The 22,452-nt window shown below is 46.7% G+C and overlaps 1 protein-coding gene across 9 annotated transcripts in view; it reads right to left on the reverse strand.

Moving 5' to 3' along the window:
• Positions 1-993: 993 nt before the first annotated feature.
• CRACR2B (calcium release activated channel regulator 2B) overlaps positions 994-22,452 on the reverse strand; it is a 44,214-nt gene continuing 22,755 nt past the window's right edge. For 7 of the 9 annotated variants that reach the window (XM_039381181.1, XM_039381179.1, XM_039381180.1 and 4 more), the window contains 14 exons: positions 20,284-20,430; positions 19,895-19,985; positions 19,670-19,762; positions 16,562-16,749; positions 15,811-15,882; positions 15,339-15,396; positions 11,172-11,251; positions 8,043-8,337; positions 7,718-7,859; positions 7,406-7,487; positions 4,737-4,851; positions 2,966-3,073; positions 2,174-2,250; positions 1,073-1,157 (listed from right to left, as the gene is read on the reverse strand). In XM_039381181.1, coding sequence (XP_039237115.1) covers positions 1,073-1,157; positions 2,174-2,250; positions 2,966-3,073; positions 4,737-4,851; positions 7,406-7,487; positions 7,718-7,859; positions 8,043-8,337; positions 11,172-11,251; positions 15,339-15,396; positions 15,811-15,882; positions 16,562-16,749; positions 19,670-19,762; positions 19,895-19,985; positions 20,284-20,430 — 1,633 coding nt within the window. Of the gene's footprint in view, positions 1,158-2,173; positions 2,251-2,965; positions 3,074-4,736; positions 4,852-7,405; positions 7,488-7,717; positions 7,860-8,042; positions 8,338-11,171; positions 11,252-15,338; positions 15,397-15,810; positions 15,883-16,561; positions 16,750-19,669; positions 19,763-19,894; positions 19,986-20,283; positions 20,431-22,452 lie in introns of all 9 variants that reach the window. The other 2 variants (XM_039381177.1, XM_039381178.1) reach the window with 2 other exon arrangements.

A 22,452-nucleotide genomic window follows, 5' to 3' on the forward strand; every position in this document is an offset into this window, starting at 1 on the left:
GAAGGCCCCTTCCCAATGGAAACAGGTTCAGTCCAGCTCTTTCTCAGGCCCTTCACCAGGAAAGTGAGGTTGTTGCACAAGGTCACTGCAAGAGAAAAAGCTGCATTTGACACAAGCAGCTGCCTTGTGCTTCCAGCCCAGGTACATTTGAAAGCACTGCGGGAAAGGCAGTTCCAAGTTGCCGGATATTCTTCAGGAAAAAATAGGAGAATGGGAGGAAACAGGCAGCGTTCAACCTTAAAACAGGCTATATATGGCTCCCCTACTTTGTACAGCACAGCTCTGGCAATGGGTTATGAATCAGCAACACATGTCAGCACCTGTGAGTCCCAGGGCAACTGCTCTGCGTTCAGTAAACAGTAGGAGAGGGACAGTGACAAGGTCCATTAGGGTAACAATGAGATGAAAGCCACTGGGGTGACTCATTCTATCAGTTCATACTATATTCACACATGGAATCAGTTGACTACAATATTGACAAGTCCAACTTAATTTTGGAGTAAATATAGGGCCTTATCCAGATCTTACAGGAAGTGGTGGAAGCGTTCTCACCACAGCAGGATCTCAGCTGGGCGCTACTGTCACAGAGCCAAGAGGAGATGCTGTTCTCTGAGATGGATGGATCACTACTTAAAGAAACTTAAATTTGGGCTAGCTCCATCTCTTACACTAAAATTCTACTTAAGACAGCAACCATTGTGTCCTCCACTCTCTGCTGCTAGGCCAGTTTTTTACCAGAGAGAAAAGGAACAAGACTTCATCCCTTTACAGGGAAGCAAACTCTCTAGACAGAAGGCCCACTTTGTCCTATTAGCAAAGACCAGCCAAATTCCCCCAAAGAAGCAGAGGCCTCCAGAGACCAGGGCTGCATGCAGAGTTGGGAAATGAAACAGTGCAGATAATATGCACATTTTGGCCTGATTTAGTGCCTCGAAATTCACAGACTGGGAAAAGCTTCAGCTTCCCCAAATCTCTGGAGAGCTGATACCATCAGATTCAGCTTGCTTGAAAGGAACCCCCAGCTTCATGATACAGTGCTGGCACATGCCTCTTGCTGACACATTGATGTGCCTTATGTGCAGCACCCTTTCCTCCTGCCGATATCTTCCAGCTGCAGGGCATTCTCCCTCTGTCTGTCTTCTTGTGCTGTCAGCAACCTGGAAAGAGCAGCACAGACCAAGAACACAACCTGGTTACTGAGCTCTTCCTGCCAAGGCATTTGCCTCTGCCCTTTGCTTCCCACCAGCCATTCAGGATTGTAAGAAATGACTGGCCAAGAGACCGGACTTCTCTGGAAGTTGGGCTAGATAAACCACCACACACAGAAAATAAGCATGAATTTCCAGGGAACAGGGAAAGAAACTGGACATATACAAGAGGGGACCCCATGGCTCAGTAGTCAGAGCACCAGACTGGGGTGTGAGTGGTCTGTGCCTTATTCCCAAGCTCCCACACTGATTTCAGACTCTTGGGCTGTTTGCTTCACCTTTCTGGGCCATCTTGGGCAGCAGCATGGTAATAAAGCACGCTGAAGGCATGTGCTATGGGAGACACAATTTACCTAGCTGATAAGTAAATCATCCCAGTTAATGAACAATTAGATCCTGCTGTGGATTTAACAGAGATGATGTGCAGGAGGAGGTGAAGGGATAAAAGAAGACAAAAGGATAATTTCCTTGCAAGATTTCAAATACTTTTTTTCCCAAAACTATCTTTTTGTAAAAAACTAAAAATCTTAGAGCAAACTTCTTTCAGCCTAACAAAGTGTCTTATCTCCCTTTAAAACTATTGCCACCAAAATAGCACAGTCAATACAATGCTTAGTAAGATAGGGAAGAAAAAACCCTTAGAGCTGCATGCAGACTTCCAAAACACCAACTTAAAATCTATAATAGTACACAAGGTTTTTGTGGTGAAATATTCAAATTAAACTCCCAATCTTGCAACAGCCAGCTCTGCCAGATGAAATTTTGTGTGTGAAAGTGTCCAGTCTACAATTGGTGTTCTCCAGGCACAGAAGACAATGACCCGGAGTCAGGAAGTCAGGTCTTTTTTGTGACATGGCAGAAAGTCAGTCTCTGACACACCCCTCTTCTTGGCCATTCCCCAGGAGAGCCCACACCAGTCACCTATAGTGGGGAAAATATCCCAGGGTGACTTCCTGTTCACTGACCTGGCCATGTGCAGCATGGGCTCCATGATGTTATAGCCAGTCATCGCACTGCACTCATAGAAGACAGCCTTGTATTCCTGCCAGAGAGCACAGCAAGCACCCATGTTGGCTGCCACCTTTCCACCACCATTCATTCACATCCTTGGGAGCTAGTCCACCCCCACCACCAGGAACTCTTCCAAGATCATTTGGGGCCAGGAGAGTGGCTGTTATCACCCCCTCACCAGCCCAGAAAAAGGAGATGCTTTTCCAGCATTGGGGGCCCAGACAGAGCATCCAAAAGGGAGCATTGGAGAAGTTGTTCGGGAAGAGAATATATCTGCTCAGGGTACTTTAATTCCCTTACCTTTTTGTTGCAGAGTTCAGAAGATAGGGAACACCTTTGAAACCACTTTCAGCCTCCCCCCACCCAGGGGCCAAAGTCCCAGCAAGCATGCAGACAAGGGATTGAGGGAAAAGGCAGGATGATATTACAGTAAGGAGTCCTCAGATGGGAAAACAGCCATGCAAGTTTTCCTCAGAAAGACTATAAGGAGGCATTAAGCCTCAAGAGAAATAAATGAGCCTGCCTCAAGGGCCATTGTGTGCCACATAAGAGCCACCATCTCATCCTGCCTGGTACCAGAGGGACCTTGGTACATGTTTATATTGGAGAAACAGGGGGTGAGGGAGAGCGGCAAGGTACCATACTGGAAAATGGCTCCAAGAAGGGCTTTCTGCCAGCCAGGCTGCCCTGCTAACAGCTGAAGGGAGGCTGCAGAGCAGGTCAAGCAGCAGAACAGAGAGTCACACCTTTGCCAGCCTTTCCCCCTCCACCTTGGGCACATTCCGGGTCTCTCTCTGCACAGCATCCATTTTATTTCCAAGCAGAAAGACCACAGCTCCATCCTCGATACCTTCCTGCAAAGGAAACAGAGTAAAGGACCCTGGAAACTCATCTGAAGGAGGGAAGTAACTCAGAGCAGATCCTTCCAGTTCATGCAAACAAGACCTTCAGCAGCACGATTGGGCCCTTTAGCTCAATAAAGGGCCATTCCTTCAGTAGCCCCAGGGATTTATGGAAGAAAGCTTAAGCTACTGGAATGTATTCCAAATCTTTGTCATGTTCAGCTGGGATGCTGAGAGAGGGGAGACAGGACATAAGTTCCTCTCAGGGAAATAACAAGCCTAAGGAAAAGCAGCTTGCCCCATAGGCTGCTGGGAATTTGAGATCAGGCAGAGCTTCTTAATAAGTTCAGTAACTTTTGTGTGTATGTGTGGTACTATTCCTCTGATGTGCTGTCCTCAACTCAGTGATCCCTTGCTAAAAATTCACTGGCCAAGCCAGATAAGCAACTTTCAACTCGAACACTGTCTCTGTAGGGACTGTTTATTCTTGGAACCCTTTACATCTGGTAAAACTCCCTCAGGTTCCACTGGCTCACTAGAACATTGCCAGACTAAGAATAGGGCTCAAAGTTATTTCCAAACTTGAGTGCCCTGGATGACATAATACAGTACCTGAACAGCTTCAAAACAAGATAAGTACACAGATGGGCAGAGGAGAAGAAGAGAGATATTAAAAGTTACATATTTTGCCTGCTTTGATTTTCTGTGCTCAGTTTAACCTTCCTGAAAGAAGCCTGATTTTCAGAGGCTGGTTTAGTTTTGAAAGTCTTAACCTTTGATCTTTTAGAGTCCAAAGAAATAGCTGAGTGGTTGTTTGTTTGTTTTTCCCAACAAGCCTGTGGAAGTTAACAATATTAGAAATCTCCATCCTATGCTTATTCATTTCACAAGCATCTTGTTTTATTTTGAGACTCAGCATAATCACACCAAAACCACCTTTCACAATTCCCATTCAACATCTTGATCATCTACACCCAACTTATTTAAATCATATAGATGGGTATTTTTGTCTCCCCAAGGAGATACAAGCCACAGATGAATGCTTTTTTTGAGAGTTTGGAAATAAAAGGCAGGAGGGCAAGTTACAATATTAATACACAGTTACCAAATAAAGAAAAAAATAGAAAAGGAAAAAATTACCAATTGTTAAAGTTGGAGCAAATGAGGGAAACAAAAAAAGCTATTACTAATAATGCAGTCCCATCTAGAAATATCCAAACAGAGTCAGGATGTGGCCATACAAAGTGCTGTGCTGCAGGTCTGAGCCTAAATGTATCAGGGCTGTCTCCCTTTCCTGTGCATAGGCTGGACACCAGGACATCTCCTTACCTGAGCACAGGTGTGATGTGACCGTGTTTAGGAGATGTTGCCAATGCACATGGGCTGCTTACAAACACAGACTACTGTTGTGGCAGGTCCCACCACATTCTGCCACAGAAACAGCCCTCCTTCACTCAATGGCCTACACTGGCTTTGGTATCTTCAGCACAAAGCCCCTGGTCCCAGCCTGACTCCCACAGGCAGTACCCACAGCATCTGCTTTGATAATTCAACTCCACAGGGTCAGTAGGACCTCCTGGGGCGCTGGGGAATGTCGCTCCCAGACTGTTGGAACTGGTCTGGAGCAAGGCAGTGGCAGCACCACGAGCTTGGATAGCTGCGGTCCCGCTCTCACCTGGATGCTGCTCATCCAGTTCCGCACGGCCATGAAGGAGCACTCGGCCGTCATGTCGTACATCACCAGAATCCCATCTGCCTTCCGGAAATACTGCTTGGTAATACTCCGAAACCTGAGCCCAAACAAAACCAAAGGCACTCTCAGAACCACGGCCGTGTAATGACAAGAAACAGAGCGGGATTATCTGTCTTTTAGTGCAGGCCCTTTGCAAGGCCTGGCAGCCCCCCGTGCGTGTCCCCTGGGGCTGATGTGTACACCCTGGTGACAGGTCAGATCCTTGCACTCCTGAGGCAGGCCAGGCAGCCAAGGGTAACCAGGAGTCTTTCCAAATGCATGGTGCTGAGAAAGCAGGAAGGAAGACCTTTGCAGGTGAGGAAGAAAGAAACAAGAATCTGCTTAGGAGGGATAGGAAAAGGAAATTGCCTATGAAAAGGGAAAGTGCTGGACAAAACATGATTTTTCTCTAGAGTCTGTAAGAATCTGCAGACTAAGCTGTACCACAGTACAAATTAGGCATGCATAATGTCTGCCCCAGTGCTGCCAAAACAGCAATTAAGATCTCAGCATCAATAGAGTCTGTTTACAGTCTTGAATCTATAAATCAATGCCATCATAAATAAAAAATCAGGAGTTAGACATAATTTCCAGGAAAAACTCCCACCAGACATCTACTGTGTCCTCTCTGTACCAATTAAAACCACAGGCTTGTATTTTTTTAATAAATTAAAAAAAAAAAAAAAAAAAAAAAAAAAAAAAAAACCAAACCCCAAACCCCAAAAAACTAAAACAAACAAACAAAACCAAAACAAAAAACCCCACAAAAACAAAAAACCAAAACAAAACAAAAAAAAATGAAAAAAAAACAACCCAAAAAAACCACCAAAACCAACAACCAAACCAACCAAACAAAAAAAACCAAAAACCAAACTCAAACCTTAAAAATCTGTAAGCAGTTTGTGACAGAGTCATGATATAACCACACTGATTGCAAACTGATGTAATTAAATGTAACACAAGTACTGAGATCTCACTGGAAAGCTGTGTATTTCAGCCCTGCACAGGATAGCAAACTCTACTATTCTATTACGAGCCAAGAAAACCTACAGCAAGATGTGACCCTCCTGAACTCTTCAGATGATTGCCTGGAGCCTGTTCTTTCTCACTGCAATAAGGGCAGGACATTCTGGCAACTACCCAACTGAGAAAGCACAGACTGTGTCTTTGGCAGTCAAGGTGCATCTCTGGAACTGCCAGACAGACCAGATCCTCCAGAAAAAACATCAAAAGGTAGCATGCACCTTTCTCCAGAAGCAGTAAAAGCTTTTGCTTCTTCCCATGTCTTCTAATTGGTATCAGCACTGAGCCAAGTTCTCTCTTTCAAGCACACATCTAAGACCTGCTAATGCTAAAGATCCTTCTGCAGACAGTCTCTTGAATTTGATGCAATCTGGCCCCAGTAAAATGTCACATTTTATGTCATAACTCCCCTTACTGCTGAGTTTCAGCACTGAAATATCCACAGGAGTCCTTTCAGAAATCATTATTTCTTTAGCATGAAGCTTGATTTTGGAAGAGATAGTTGCTTTTCGATAAGATACTCCTACTTAGTACATTCCCACCAGGTCTGCATGGTCTAGCTGACTGAGCAGACAGCGTCCTTGGCATAGTTTAGGATTATAATATTCCCATGATCTCAGCTGCCTCCTGAAGGCCTGCCCCCATAACATATTTAGCCCTAAATATCCAGTACTTATTTTTGTCTGGCCCTTGAGGTTCATGGTCCCCTTGAAATAGCTTTGCATCTTAAGCTTCAAAGTGTATCCCAAGTAAAATGTGATTTACGTGAAGGTAGTGATGGGCTGTCATCTCTAGTAGCAGATGAGGGTCAAGTGTGTCCTCTACTACTCTGATCCTCACCAACAGCGCTGATAACATCTAGAGATGGCCCATGCTTTCGAAACTAGAGGCCTTCAAATGGGAACCTGTGTTCACTGTCACAAAAAGCTGCACAGTCCCTCCACCAAGGATTATCGCTTCCACAAGTCTATCAGCAAAAAGGGACAGTGGGAGGGGCCAATAACCTCACTGACAGAGTCCAGCAGGGTAGTTCAAATCACCTTCCCCACAGGTCAGACTAATGCAGCTGGCTTTGACAACTGACTCCGACCTGGAAAGGTTCACACAGTCCTTCCCACCCCCTGAATAGCAGGTGGTGGTGAGCAGCTGGGGACAGGAGTAGCACAACCGAATCTGAGAACAGAATGTCTATCCAGAGCCTTAGTTTCTATCCTAACCTGCAGCCCTGTCCTGCAGCTTTTCCCAGAAGTAGGCTGATGCAGGAGAGCTTTGAGGGTTGGAGGAGCTTTGAACCTCACACCATACAGTGATCTCCAGACTACCTGGAGCCACAAGCATGCACATCAGACATGGAAAACTACTTTTCTGTCAATCCTGAGAGAGACCTCCCCAGGCTCTGCTTCACAGCCAAAGCTTCTAGAAATCTCTTGAAAGAGGCCTTTGCTGCAGGTTCAGCACTGGAATAGCTGCTGTGACCTCTCTGGTCCTTCTGAAGCTAATAGTTTTCCCAGGGGTAGAAACCAGTTGCATGCACTTTCCCTTTCCTACAATGAGTCTGGCAGTAGGGCACCCTCACAGAAATTACTCACCTTTCTTGTCCAGCTGTATCCCACAGCTGCAAGGCAACCTGGGTGTTATCCACCATTAGACTCTTCACCTGGTAATCAATACCTGTCAGGAAAGTAACAATGATCACAAGGTAGGAGAGGGAGAAAGCCGCTTGCCATTACAATGGCCAGGGATTAACTCTGTTTAGTTCAGGGAAATTGCAAGATTGATTCAATACTGGGAGAGGGACCATCTTGACCTTTAGTTGGGCTATAATACAGGCAAAAAAGGATTTGTCCAGGCTGACTTTCCCACCCTTCTTATCCAGATGAGTCAGGGACCCTATTACTTACCGATGGTTGCATTGAGCTCAGCCAAGAACCTGTCATAGCAGAAGCGGTGGATGAAGGAACTCTTCCCAACACCAGAGTTCCCTACAAACACCACTTTAAAGATGCGATCTGGGGAACAGCTGGCTGGTTCCAGTGCCTGGAGCTACAATGGAAGAAAGGGACTCAGTTTTGAAAAGCCTAGCTGCAGGCTGTGCTTTCATTTGTGCAGGCATTGGGCCCCTGCACTATAAACCTATGGAGCTGGAGTTAGATGGGAAGAGAGTCAGAAACCCTCAAGTCCCTGGTAGCAGGTGTTTGAGGAAGAACCCCAAGTGACTACACTCACCCAGGTTTCAGTGCCAACAGGCTGTGCTCTAGGAGGCAGCGGAGCAGCATCTAAGCCATCTGCTTTTTTTCTGCAGTCAGTGCCACCCTTCAAAGTCATCTTAAACCACTCAGTATCTGCTGCCAAGGGCCATCTCTCCTTGTCTCTAGGGTTGTCTCCAAAGTTTGTGCTTTCTCCTTCTCCTGTCTTCATCCATGTCCCGTTGCCTGGGAAGTATTTACAGTTCTTTCTGTTGGGTTCTTCCATTGCCACATCCGCTGGGAAGGTGAAGGGAAGGTCCGCAGAGGCCAGTTGTCTGTATTAAAGCTCACAAGTATCACAGGCAGGGTGGGAGGGTAGGGAGTGAGGAGACAGGGAAGGGGAGGAGGTTGCAAATTCCCAAAACAACCAGCACAATCCAATTAGTGCATATGCAGTGCTTGCAGGAACTCTACTTCATACATACACTCCCCACACTCCCCGTGACTAAGTCATCAGAGGCACCCCTAAGGAAAAAGAGACAGCTCACCTGAGCTGTGCTGCACTCATGTGTGCCAACAAATTTTTCATTGGTTTTAATAAAAATTGCCAGCTTCTGGATTTTTTGAAGAATTCTTTGCTTCCCATTTCCCCCAGTACTGAAAAATGAGGCAAAACATACAAAGGTGGCAAAAAGAGAACCTTAAAAAAAAAAAGGTGGCAAAAGATACCTCACTATTTTTCTTACGAAACACAATACAAAGAAGTAACAAAGGTTTTGAGGTTAGTGAAGAGGGTTTTGCCTGCAGGCAGCGGTGCGAGGGCTGTCTGATATCCCAGGGAGGCTGCATGCAGTGTGCCCTCTGCTGCAGGCACACAGTCCTGCTCCAGGGAACCTGCCCAGCACTCCCGAACACTGCTGTCCCAGAGTCTTACTGAGTTCAGGCAGCAGAAACCTGCCACAGGTGTGCAAATTGCAGCGAACATTCTCACACAGGTGAGAGTCACTTTGTCTGGTGTTGGCTCTGCTCTGGCCTGTATCTATATCTGGCCAAGGTATGGGAGCTGGGACCTGAAAGATGTTTCTTTTTAAAGCTTCCAACCAGCCACACTGGCTCTGAATGAGCAACAAATGCCCAGGAACCCTGTCCAAGCTGTGGTACTTGGGAATAGGTGTTGCACAGACTGCGCCCACACAAGAGCGGGGTGATGCACTTTGCTCTGCAGGGGGCAGAACTGACATGGTAAGTGGAGGAACAAAAAGCCAAAGGGAGTGAGAACACTTAAAACTCAACTGAAGGGCTTTATCCACCACAGACATCTCCATTGCCTTCGCTGGCCAGCAGATTGCATTTGGAAGCAAATTAGAGCTTACTACAGTCAGTCTCTTCAGAGGCAGTACATTCCACCTCACTTTGCAACATTTTTCTCTTGCTACTAGTGCAGGAATCAAGACAACTCTCCTTTCTCACTCCTACAAGTACACCTTATCTGGGTTGAAAAATTCCCCTGCTGCCATGCCTACACTTCTATGAAAGGGAGCTCACATTCCTGGTTGTCCTCCCTACATCTGCCCTGAATGCCAGTCTAGAGCCAGGCCAGCTGGAACCTCTCCCCCTGAAAATCAACACATACTCCCAGACTCAGGCTCTGAGGAACAGCCCCCATCTCCCAAGGCTGGCACAAGTCACGAAATGAGGGGCAGAGATTCAAGAGCCTCTTTGCGGGGGGAGTGGGGTGGGTAAGGACAGGACGGTAAGGGACAAACACAAAACTTTCTGAATAGTGACTCCAGATCTCACTGGTTTTATTCATGTTTCTCAAGCAATGTGGTGTGACACAGCACTGGGACAGACACAGGGCCAGCAACTACTTCTCCCCTTCTCACATCACCCTTACTGCCAGACTTCTCCACCTGTTAAGCCTTTTCAGTGGGTTTATGCCAGCAGCAGATAGAAGGATCTCTGCAAGAAATACTCGGGGAGGAAGACGGGGGAACTTGGTAGTCTGATTTGATGGATAGCATGTGTGCCAGTCACGCAGCCACGAAAGAGCTCTGCCTCAAACCTGTCCAAGCAATCTCCCTTCCTGGGCTCAAGAGTCAGCCCTGCTCCACGATCCACCTGGTTTTCCACCAGTCCATGAGCTAAGGAGCCTGGAGCTCAATGCCACTACCAGAATTGCAGACATTAAGTGTGGGTTGAAGCCGGAAGAAACTCTGAGCCTAAACCCATGTCTCTGGTTGGCACTAGGAGGAACCGGGGAGCAATGGAACCCCCTGCAGAGACCTGGTAAGAGACAGGGAAGTGTGCTGCCTTTAAAACTTGTTTGGGGCCAGCAGCTGCAGGTGAGATCCAGCTCCAAGCCAAGTCAGGGCTGGGCTGGCCTCCCCTGCCTCCCAGAGGAACCAGGCTTTTGGCCAATACCAGTGTGCTGGTCACACAACTAGTTCACAAGGGCTGATGCTAAACGCCAGCATGGTTCAGAGGCAAGCATACGTGGGTATTGAAGGAACTATATAGTCTGCTTGTATGGGGGGGAAGAAAAGGCCTTGGCCACACAGACATGTTGCCTGCCCTGCCTGAAGGGAGGACTGGTGTGCCAGCTGAGCTCCTGCATAGGTGTACAGGGAGATGGGCAAGATGAACACACCTGGAACTGGGCCCTCACCTTGGGGCCTTCACCTGCCAGAAAGAATCCAAGCCTAGTGAAAGTCCTGCCCTCTCCCATGCCCCAGGGATATGGGCTCTGGCATGAGGCACCAGTGGACAGGATTTCTGCCTGAGGAGGAACTGGCACACTTGGAAGTTGATCCAGTCATTTCAACAGAGCTGCCTGACTTGGTTAAAGGCAGCCTTTGTGATTCCCTTCCCATGAACAGTCCCAAACCTTCTGATGGCACTTAGGTTTGCTCCCCCATTGCTGCAGTTAAAAGCAGCAGGGCAGCTACCTCCCCATGGAAGTTAGCTAATGGTATCTTAGCTTCATGCTGAGCCAACACTACCTGATGCCAAGAGGCAGCTCGAGCCATAGAAAAGCTGCATCCCTCCGTGCTCCCAAAACCAGCCAGCACCAAGGTGGGAGAACTAGACACAGGGCACAGTTTGACTGACAGGCTACTCCAGTGGGCATAGACTGACACCATGAACACAACACAGACACCCATCTAACCGTTTGACTGGCTTGTCGTCCAGCAGGTAACTGCCTAGCACTGAGCCTTTCTTCAACAGGGGCTTTTTGTTCTGAGGCACCTGGAAGTTGAAAAGAGAAGGAATGAAGAATGTGATTACGAGCCAGGAACCTGATCAGCCCCCGTTCAACCACTCACCACCTCTGCAGAGCACTTTGGGGAGGCAAGGCTGGAGCCCTCGCAGCCCCACACCATGCAATGGTAGTGCCCCACTGGAAGGTTCAAACAGAGGTGAGCACTGGGTGTGCTTTCTTTAGTTCAGATAATTTAATTCGTGCAAGAAGCCATCACTGTTGCTGCTTTCTCCTTCACAACATAATTCATCAAAAGTAGTAATGTTCCAAACTGAATTCTTTCTCTAGCCAGAGTTTTTATTTCTGCGGTTGTTCTCCACTTGGTCTCACAGTTGAATCTCTCTTCCCCCACCTCCCTCTTTATTATGGTGATGTTTTGTGGGACAGGCCAATTGCCCCCTCCTGAGAAGACACTAATACCCCTCCTCCACCAGTGCTCACCCAAAGCTGCAAGGGAACCACAGGAAAGGAAGGAGACCACGTTGCAAAGGGCAATACACATGCTTTTCCTTACATGAATATCCCTCTCCATGCTTTCCTCCAACTTACCTCAGACTGTACACTTCCTACAGCCAGTATTCAATAGCTCCCCAGAGAAGGAGAAAGGAGGACCACTTCTCTCACAACCCTCTTCCCCCCATACAGCAGCTCTGCATTCCCAGTGGAGTCAAAGATGAGGAGCTTGCTTGCAATCACACAGCAAAGCCTGTGGCAGAGAGGATTGACCTGCAAATCTTCCAAATGCCATGCTAAAGCCTAGTCCTCACCCCACCCCAAACAGACTAGCTCACTGCTCTGGCCACACACATAAAACACTGAAACAGCACAGCAAGGTGCCCATTGCATCGGCACTGGAAGAAAGGGAGATGTATCCAGTCTGCAAGTCTGGAGATCTCTAATGCACCCTCACAAATTATTTCTGGGAGTAAAGGTGTAGAAAGAAGGGTTTGCAGCCTGCCAGATCTGCCTCTCACAGCAGTTTTGAACTGACCAAACACCTGCAGGCAGCTCTGGACAGGCCTTCCTTTGTACTGCCCACAGCCCTGGGGGAGGACTATGAAGATTATTTCTTCAGTAACCCTTACTGAAGGGTTATTTTAAGAGGCAAAAAAATTAAGAAGCTGTTCTGTTGGCCAGAACTCCCAGAACACCTTTACTGCAACGCAGTTGAACAAAAGCAGACACTCTGGACTCCACAGAGGGCCTCACCCAACTAGGAACTTTAGGGGGAAGGGAGGGGAACAAAACATTTTTTACATGTAAAACGTGTTCAAGAAAAGCTCCAGCCACAGAAACAATCCAGCACTGAGAGGCTAACAACTGTGGAGCACAAATCTTCCAAGGCAAAGGACCCCCAAAAGCATAGCATCGCTTCAGTCATCACAGCCAGACTGTGTTTCAGACAGCCAGTGGTTCTCCAGCAGGGATGGAGGAGGAAGTTTTCAGTGTTTGAGCAGGTTCCCTCAAGGGCACCCTCTAGCTACACAGAAAGGACAACACTGTGTTGCAGGCCAGTGGAGCAGCTGCAATCTTCAAGTCACCTATGGGGCAAAAGGACTCTCACACAATGTGCTATGACACAACCCTACCTGGAGAGAAACAGCTTGCAAAGCACATACTTGGGTAAGAAAGGAGAAACAATGGGGCATGTTCTGCCATTGGTTCTGCCATGCTTTATTGGCCTGCCAGGTTTGTGCAACATTTGACTTTTCACCAGGATGGTAAAGGGACAAGACAACATCACAGCTGTATAACACACGATGGCAAGGATTTCACAACAGCACATGTACAAGCATTTTGGATGGGAAAGATTCTGGTTTATCAGTGAAATACAAACACATGTCCAATGTAGTTTAAGTACCAAAACACTCGTCATGATGAGCAGACATGAAATTTGCTCTGTCAACACGCAGCGTGCAAGCATAACTCCACAGCCAGATGGGTCATGGGTGTGAAACTAAACCTGCAATCCCTGGGTCTTAAAAATATCCATCAGTGGTTTGCACATAGGCAGAAACAGCCAGACATCACTGTTTGTGACCCAGACACTGGGACAAGAGAGCGCCCCACAGTGACGTGGGGCCAGGCCCTGCCCACCCTGGCAAGGCCAGAAACTCTTATGAAGAGCAAGGTATTAAGCTGGGCACTGAGAAGAGCAAAGGAGCAGTGACTGGGTTGCTATTACCCATGAACAGCCTGATCCCTCCTTCCAACCACTTCAAAATTTTTGCTATGAAAGAAACTCTGTTCATCACACCTTCACTTCATGGAAATAACACAACTCTTCCCAGCACTAACAGAGGGTATTAAGGCCTTGGGTTTCTTTTCGGCCTGTAAAAGCAATGGTAGTCTCTGGCAGAGAGCGTGTTGCACAGTAGGGATCCCCATCAGAACTCTCCTTTTTGCTGCTGTAGGGCAGTATTGATATTTTCTCTCTCCCTTACAGTGTGACAGGCTGGACAGCAGATCTTCTGCAGGTGTGTGATGACAGCAGCACCTCTGCAATCCCTTGGAGCCCTGCTTTCCTGCGGACTGAAACGAGAGTGGCCAGAGGAAGAAAACCTTACTCCAGTACAGGCTTCAACTGCCCAGCATGACATAGACTTGACAGATAAGCAATGGTGGTAGGAGGAGTTCACCCTGCTGCCTCATTCCCTACTGCCAGTGGCAGGAGAAGGGAGAGAGCGGCTCCTCTGTGCTATGACTCTCTCTGCTAGGTTCTCTCTTGGCTCTGCCTGCAACTGCCATGTTTCAGAGCAGCCCCCAGCAGGACCTAGCAGGGGAACGGGAGAAGAGAACAGAGGAGAAGCAGACAAGCTTTATACACACAGAGGTACATACCTGAGCCGTGGTCTCCACAGGCCACCCATCCCACCCACAGGAACCCAGAAGCTGATGAGGCACAACACATGGAAAGAGGAGATGAAACCATTTTCTTTGCCTGCTTGCCCTGGACTCTGCTACAGAGTGACATTGTTTATTGCTTCTCCAAGAGGGAGCAGGAAGCTCTGGTGCACATACACAAAGCTAGCAGCTTTAAAAATGGAGATTAAAAAAAATCTTTCAGCTTTCAGAAACACACACACACACACACACAAAGGCATATGCACACACATCTTGTCTCCATCCAAAAGAGTTACTGACATTATTTTATACAGCTCTCCACCTGGAGAAGAATTCGAGCCTCTCTCCCAGCAGGGCATTCCACTCCCTATCTGAGCACAATCTCTATGCTTCCTTCCACATTCCCTTACAAATCAGACAGAAAGGCTCTCGCAGCCTACCACTGCCTGTCCTCACTGCAAGGCATCTACATCCAGATCTTCAAATGGGGCATGGTGGCAGAGCAGGCAAAGACACATGGTGGCAAGGATGGGTTTAAGAGGACATAGCAGCCTTGCCAGGGACATTAGGGAACGCAAAGACGGTTTCATGAAAAAACAGTAAGAATTAAAAATAGACCCCATATTTGTGCTTATCGGGGAAAGGCCAGAGATTGACTGTTCCAGATGTCAGAGGCCCTACTTTATCCTAGCCTTCTGACACAAGGCTCACTGCTGCACCTCCACCCTGCAGAGTTCACAGGAATGGGGAGCTGCCCCAGAGGAACATCTGAAAACATCTGCTACAAACTCAAGGGGTCAGAAAAACTCCAAAACCTTCCTGTGTGCCCCTCCACACCCAGTCAGCCAGCAGCACATCTGGGAATCCATCTTCTTCCTCACCACCCAGCTCCAGGGACGCATCCAGCTTTACTCCCCTCCTTGCCTGTCACAACACACAGACCCCACGTGTGCAGCAGGCAGCACCCACTGCAGCCCTGCACAGGGCTGTGTGACAGTCACAAGCCAACGTGCCTGGGGTTAAACTCGGGCACTTGGCAACAGCAACCAGCAGTGCTTGTCTCCAGCACGGACACAGAGGTGCTGTGAAGTCTGTATTAGGCAGTACACCAGGCCCTGTGAGCTCAGGTCATTGTCCCCCGTGGAAGTGATGGGCCCCCAAGTGATGACAGCAACAGCAGCAGATGAAAGGAGGGTGGTTGGGAATTGGGATTTTCTTTCTTAGACTAACCAGCTTCTTGGCTTCAAAAGCGTCTCGCTCATCTCGAAGTTTCTTGTTCATCTCTCTGCTCCAAAGGAAGACATAGGAAAGACATAATGAGGCACTTGTCCAAAATAGGGTAAAGAGAACATTTGAAAGTGAGAACAGAAAGGCAGCTTGAGGCAAAGATGCTATTTAAGGCCAGACATGTTGGGATTTCCGTGTATCCCAGCTCAGGTAATGGGCTCCACATGTTTCTTTTAACCAGCGGGAAAGACTAAATTCCTGCAGAGGAGGGATTACCTCGTGAAATAACAGAGTCTGTAATCTGCCAGAGCTGGCCAGATTGCACAACTCTGTCTGGACCTAGAAAAACAAGCAGAGTCTGAGCACTGCTTAAATACAATCCTGTAGCTTTCCATGGGAGAAATGAGCACAGTTCTGAAACTGCAGCCCCTTACATACGTAAGAGCTCAGCATTTCCCTCCAGCCTTGCTCTTACCTGAGGAGCTCCAGCTGGCGAAGGAGGCTTTGTTTCTCTTTCTGCATGTTCTTGGAGACTCTAAACACATCCCTGGGTGAAAGGGATTTTAAAAGGGGAAATAAATTAACGGGAGAGAAAATACAAAGATCCCTTTCTCAGGGGCACTCATGGTATTCTCAAAGATAAAGGCCTGCCTTATGCTAGGAGGATTCAGAGGAAGCAGCACTGCTGTGGGAGCTGGGATGGCTGAGTTGAACCACAGCTCTCCTGCTCTCCTCTAGCCTGAGGGTAGGCAACCCATCTTCTCCATTTCCTCAGCTGCTAGAGATGGGGAGGATGATCACTGCCATCTGGATTTGAAACATCCCAATGTTTTATCTATGTATTATTAGATTTAACCCAGAAATGGGAACAGAAGTGATTAGAAGAGTATCTTTAAAGAGAGCACTATAGAGGTGATGGTGAACTGGAAAATACATGGAGAAGACGACCTCTTTAGGCTGAGGCTGTACTTTTGCACTGATTTTCTAGCCAAATATCAATGAATATATTCATTTCCCACTAAAGGTAGGCATGAGGTAGCAGTATCACTCCCCATTTAGGCCCATAAGACCATTGGGATGTTTCTTCTTTTCCTCAAGAAGAGACAGGCAATCCTCTAATAAGACCAAGGCTCCTAATTAGAGATCATTATTCTTTAACTGCTTGCCCACCCTTCCTTCTCTGCCTGTGTCCTTGCCCTGACACCCCCTTTCCTGTCCTTTCCCACCTGTCCTTCTGCTCTTGCTCAAGCTGAGCCTCTTTCTGAAGCTTCTGTAATTGCCCCTTCACCGCCTCCAGCTCCCATTTGCTTTTCTCCAGCTCTTCCAGCAGGTTTTCATTCAGGTGCCGGAGCCTTTCATTCTGCACCCGGGTCTCCAGCTGCTCCGAGTTCAGTGACTGCAGCTGATGTTCCAGCTGCAATGTGAGAGGAGGAGGAGGGATTAAACACAGAGAAGAAGGGTCTTGTGCTACAGTGATGCCTGTAAAAACAACCTGAAAAAGCAGATGTAAACAAGGCAGAAGGGGGTAAACACAACTTAGGTCTGCAGGACCACTAGTGGCATCGAGAAGGTGAACTGGAAGGAATTCTTTCTCATTATGCCAGCACAGGGGAGCAAGCAATACAATTAGGCACAGCTGAGGAAGTGCTTCAGACAGCGTGAGGAGCCTGCTGCTGTCAGGCACTGTAGAAATCAGAGCACAAATGAGGGTCAAAGGAGGACTGGAAAAATTTGGGCGGAAGCAGGAATGTGTCTGTTGGGACCTATTAAGCACAGTTGTTGAAATGCATCTTCTACTTTAGGGGCTTCCTGAGCCCATGGCAGCCAAAAGGGGGATATATCGAGGTGCAGGGGGCATCTCACACTACACCTGGAAAGTCAAGTGATCAGGTGGCCTTTACTACTGCTGGAGACAGATATACTGTTTAAATGCCACTGGGACACAGCTGCACTCGAGACAGCACAAGCCCCCAGCACAACTAACAAGCCTGATTTGGGAAGCTGAAAGCCTGCTGTCACATACTCAAGCATACTCAGTGACTCAATTCCTCACACATGGCTGGCATAGTCTGGGAAGGAGTCACAGACAGATGCAGCAGTCAAACCTGCCCATCTCAGATGACAAGTAGGGCACTGCAAGAAAGATCATAAAGACACTTCAGTATCTGGCCAGCCAGACCAGATAACCAGGGCCCTCTGCTGAAGCTGGTGCTACACAGAAACTGCGGCACCATCTGAGAGCTTACAGCCCAAAATAAAAGCATACAGTCCATGCTTACAAACAGAGAGAAGCGCCAGGAATCAGGTCTGATCAGGGTAGCAGGTGGCAGAGTCAGCCTCCACATTTACACCTTCAGCTTGCCTTTTCTCTCAGCCTACTTTCTCCCCCTCTCAAAGGAAAAATAAAGCAGCACAGTGTGGCACAAGGTAAAGTGCTTTTTTCCTTGCTACCCTGCTCTCTGCCAGCACATGTGAACAACAGTCATGAGCAGGAATGAACAGAGCTGACCTTTCCTAGGTTCCCTGAAACACAGGGACCTTTCCTAGGTTCCCTGAACCTACATCTCTTCCCACTGAGGCTACAAGGGCAAGTCACACCCAGCTTTGCCTGGAGACCTCTAGTCTTTGGACATTGGGGAAAATTTCAGCATGACCATATATATGCTGAGCAGTGGAGTTTAGACTAAGAAACCCCTGCTTACAGCCTTTCGAACTTTCAATAAGCCAAGGGACAGGCTTTAAGTAAAGCACAACTGCCCCTCCCTAGGAAATCTCCATCACATAAAACTCTCCTGTTTATGTTGCCTGTACCTGGAGGTGATACTGTAGAATAGCACAATCACACTACTGGTCTTACACCACAAGAGGGACCCGATTATCCACACAGCTCAGAGTTAAGGGCATCAGAAATGACAATTTGAGTAACAATGTCTATGCAGCCCAAGTATTCTGCCTTGACCCACAGCAAGACGAGATGCTACCTAGGAAGAGCACGTCCGGGCTCCTAACTATGGTCCATTCCCCTCATATGCCCCCAGCATCCATGGTCCCTGGACTAGGGATGTTAGAGGCCACATCTCTGACTATTCCTCCTTTTACCAAACATTTACAAGCCTATCGTACAATTGTTTGTCCAATTAATTTTTGAACTGCCAATACTCCCTGCCCCCTATGGCCAAAAGTCCAGCACTAATCTCTGTGTAAGGAAGTATAGTCTTCTAAATCAAATTCATACTGGTCTCACTGAGTGTCCCTCCTCTCTTCTGTTGCAGGACTTGGAGAATAGCAGTTTTATGTGGACCTTATCTGTCACTTTCCCGAGTTCATAAAGCTCACTTGTATCTTCCCTTAGTCCCTTTCTCTCTAAAATCAAGTCTAAGCTTTCCCAGTTTCCCTTCCTAAGGCAGATGCTCCATTTCTGTAGTAATGTTAGTTCTCTGTATCTTCATACCCAGGGACACAGTGGAATTAGAAAAGACCAGAACTGCACTCACCAAATGAGGCACTCAAAGATGTGGGCAGCAAGAAAAATACACGCACATTATCTTATTCTTGATATCCTTCCTGATGGCAGCTCAGTTTTGCTGGCTTTTCCAGCTGCTGTACAGTGAGCTGATGTTTTCAGAGAAGTGCTGTTTCATCCACATCACAGATATGTACCCAACTTGGATACCCCCAGTCACCAGCATCTTACAGGTGCCTGCCATGACTTGTTTCTGTGGGGGCCGCGGAGCAATTCTTCAGACACCAAGGAAGAAGGCATTCAGAATGGCCCATCACATACAAATGTCCATGCCACGGATGGCAGGCTAAAGGAAAGTCTGTGCTTAGATCTTTTATGTGACTGATTAATCAGTATATCAAGTGCCCAAATGCAAATCCACAATATGTACCTCTTTAAAGTGTCACAGAACTGCTCACTACAGGTCGTTTTGGAGCAGTCAGAAAACAAAAACTAGAGAAATCTGGCTCTTGTATGTCCATACCCATCTTCCTTATACACCACAAAAGACTCCAAACTCACAACTTTCAAATTTTTACCCTGTCTTTCTTGCCAGTATTGTACAACTGATAGATTGTGCCAAAAGAATACAAAGCAGATAAGAAAATGCATGAACAATACATTCACAGAATGGCATTACAGTTGAAGACAAACCAATTATTTGACAAACCATTTCAACACCTTTAGAAACAGGAGAGAACTACACCAGCTAGTGCCAAATTAGCTAGTACTAACCCTGAGTAGATTAACACCATTTTTGGTCAGAAAAAGCCTTAGCAGAAAGACAGCAGAAGGGGATGTGCTTGTTTAAGAAGGGTTTGGGTCATGTTACCTTCTTCTGGCGGTAGAGGATTTTCTCCAGCTCCTGTTCTTTGTTGTGCAGTTCCTTTTGGAGCAGGTTACTCCTGTCATGTCTCAGTGCTTCCTGCAAAGGTAAAGATACAAAGCTGTGCATACAACACCCAGCACAGTAAGAGCTGTTTGGTGGCCAGATGAGCCACCACCTCTGCTTTAGACCAAAGGAGGTTTGCCTTTAGCCAAGAAATAGATGAGGTACCTGGCAGACCAGCCTCTCCCTTTCTGCTTTGATCTGTTGTTCCATTTCTTCATAAAGGCACCTGACTTCTCGGTCATGGTCTGACTCCTTCCTACAAAAGGCAGGTGCACACAGGTCAGGAGAGAAAAAGAACACAGAAAGCAAAGAGGAGGGTGGAAATGGATTCCTACTAACATCTGTGTGGCCTTGAGTGGGATTTTAACCAGACCATGTGTTACGGGTGGGCACTGATGCCAAACAAACTCATGGGGATCAGATCAAGATAAAGGGTCATTTTATTATAGCAAGAAAAATCTCTACATCCTGTAACCCAGTCTCTCCTTGCATTTGAGGCAGGACCCAAGCATCAGCTGGTTCTTGACAGCAAATGGCCATGATGTTCTCCTTACCGCTTCAGTGCCTGTTCCATGGACTCCTTCTCATGATTCACCTCCTTTATGTATGATGAAACTCGCAACAGAAATTCTTCAAAATTGGATAAGAGCTCCGGACGCTCCTTTCGTAGCCGAGCCCAGAGCTCCCGAATCTCATGTGGACTGGATCAACCATACAGGAGAGAAGGAAAGCAAATGAGTTTCTGTGTCATCTTACGAACTGTTATCCCAACTCCAACATGCACTCAGGACAAACTGCTGTTCTCCTATGATGACCTCCATTACACCATCAGAGCAAAGAGGGAAGTTGGACAGTGACAGAGCACGCATGTGGAGTGGGATCTGCTGTGAGATTAAAATAAAGGGAGTCATCTAGAAAGTTCATCCTGGAGTTATTTTTCCCAAGTATTCAGCAATAAGACATTTTGTGTCTAAACCAAGACTTGAAGAGATGAATATTCAGCAAATTTCCTGTGAGTTACGGTCAAGCAACAAACTGTTATAGCTCAGGGATTTTAGCACACATCGCAGGTGTTTTTCTTACACCAGGACTGTACTGGTCCTGCTACTGTGCTTATTTTTTTAAATGGGTTTGGAAACTGAGGCACAAAAAAGATGCAAATTTGCTTAGGTGCTTAATCAGAATAATAATGGAGAAAAGCCCTAGAAGAAGTCTCCTTTTTCTAAACCTGCAGTAACGATTACACTGTTTTGACATTTAATTTCTTGCACCTTCAACGCAGCACTTATAAACTTACTCTTTCCCCAAGAGTCTTATAAGCCTGCAGACATCATTTCATGCTTCTTTTTAGGGAAGAAATATTTTGGTTTTCCAAAATCTATGAAGTACTTTGGGGGAACTGCTCTGAAATATACAGAATAATTACACCTATAGATATTATCCAAATAGATTTTTTTTTATATGTATTTGCCTCCCTTAATATCCTTTGTGAAAAAAGCAAACAAAATAAACAACCAAAAAGCTCTTGATTTCCTCTGCCACCATTGCATGTCAGCCTCCTTTTTCTTTCCCAAGCTGAAAAAGCTGTAGCACTTCATCAAAACTTCGTGTTTTAGATAAAAAAACCATACTGAGTCCTGTTGGTAAATAAAACCATTTCTTTCCTGAGAAAACAGTGAAAATAATTCAGATTTCTGCTCTGACCCCCATTAGCTTCTGTTTTATATTACTTCTTTACAACAGCTGGTTTGCTACAAAAGCATGACATGAAGTAGCTACTGAACTCACTGCATAAAATTGCAAGTAAGTAGTCAAAATAAAACACAGGATAATTCCACTTTAAGACCTGATGCTTCTCAAAGCAGAGTTATAAACAGTAGAGACTGTTTTTCCAGAACAGTTTTCCTTTCACAGTGTCATCCAATTATTTGAGGCATAACAGGTTTCCAGAACGGGAAAAGTTGTTTAGCATTAAAAACGTGCAGGTGCTTTGCATCACAGTACAAATGGGACAAAAAAAGTGTTTTGTGACAGATGCAACTCTGAAAGCAGCAAATTCCTTCACTCTCAGCTTCGGTCTCCAAGCCTGTCCACCTCCTTCCCTAACCTGGGCTGCTCCCTGCAAACTGGCAACACTGCTGGACTACAATGCCTGAAAAAAATAACTGCCACAGATGCAATTGGCACCTCAGCCCCTGCAGCTGTGCATCAGTAAGAACCAGTTATGCACAGTACTTCTCTTTGGAAAGCCTAAACACAGGTTGGATGACACTGGGGCCAGGACACTCTATTGGGGCAACATGACCACAGCATTAATATCAAGTTTCAAGGCTCAGGTAAGCATCCCTTGCCCAGCTTAGCCTTTCACACTCTTCAAGATCAGCCCAGTCCCAAGCAACAACTTGAGCATAGATTAAACATGGAGACTCTCAGAACTGATTGTCTGAAAACACATAAACAGTCACACATCATTCTGGAACAGACAGCACACTCATCCTCCTTATCTTGTCTAACCCTCGCATGCTTCTTTTCGCTTGCTGAACTTCCATGCCACCAAGTGTTATCTTTTACAGCTGTGGTATGAACTGGAGTTTGGGAAACGCTTTGTGAAAAGCACTGAGCTAAAAGTAATTGGTAACTGATGAGAAAAGCCAGACCTCACTGCATTTGCTACCAAGCATATGAAAATCCAAGCACTGCTTCAGAGAGCAAGCAGCTCGGTT

The sequence above is a fragment of the Pipra filicauda genome, unplaced genomic scaffold, assembly GCF_003945595.2.
Source record: "Pipra filicauda isolate LSUMZ 115617 unplaced genomic scaffold, ASM394559v2 scaffold217_size2002032_pilon, whole genome shotgun sequence".
Lineage (NCBI taxonomy): Eukaryota > Metazoa > Chordata > Aves > Passeriformes > Pipridae > Pipra > Pipra filicauda.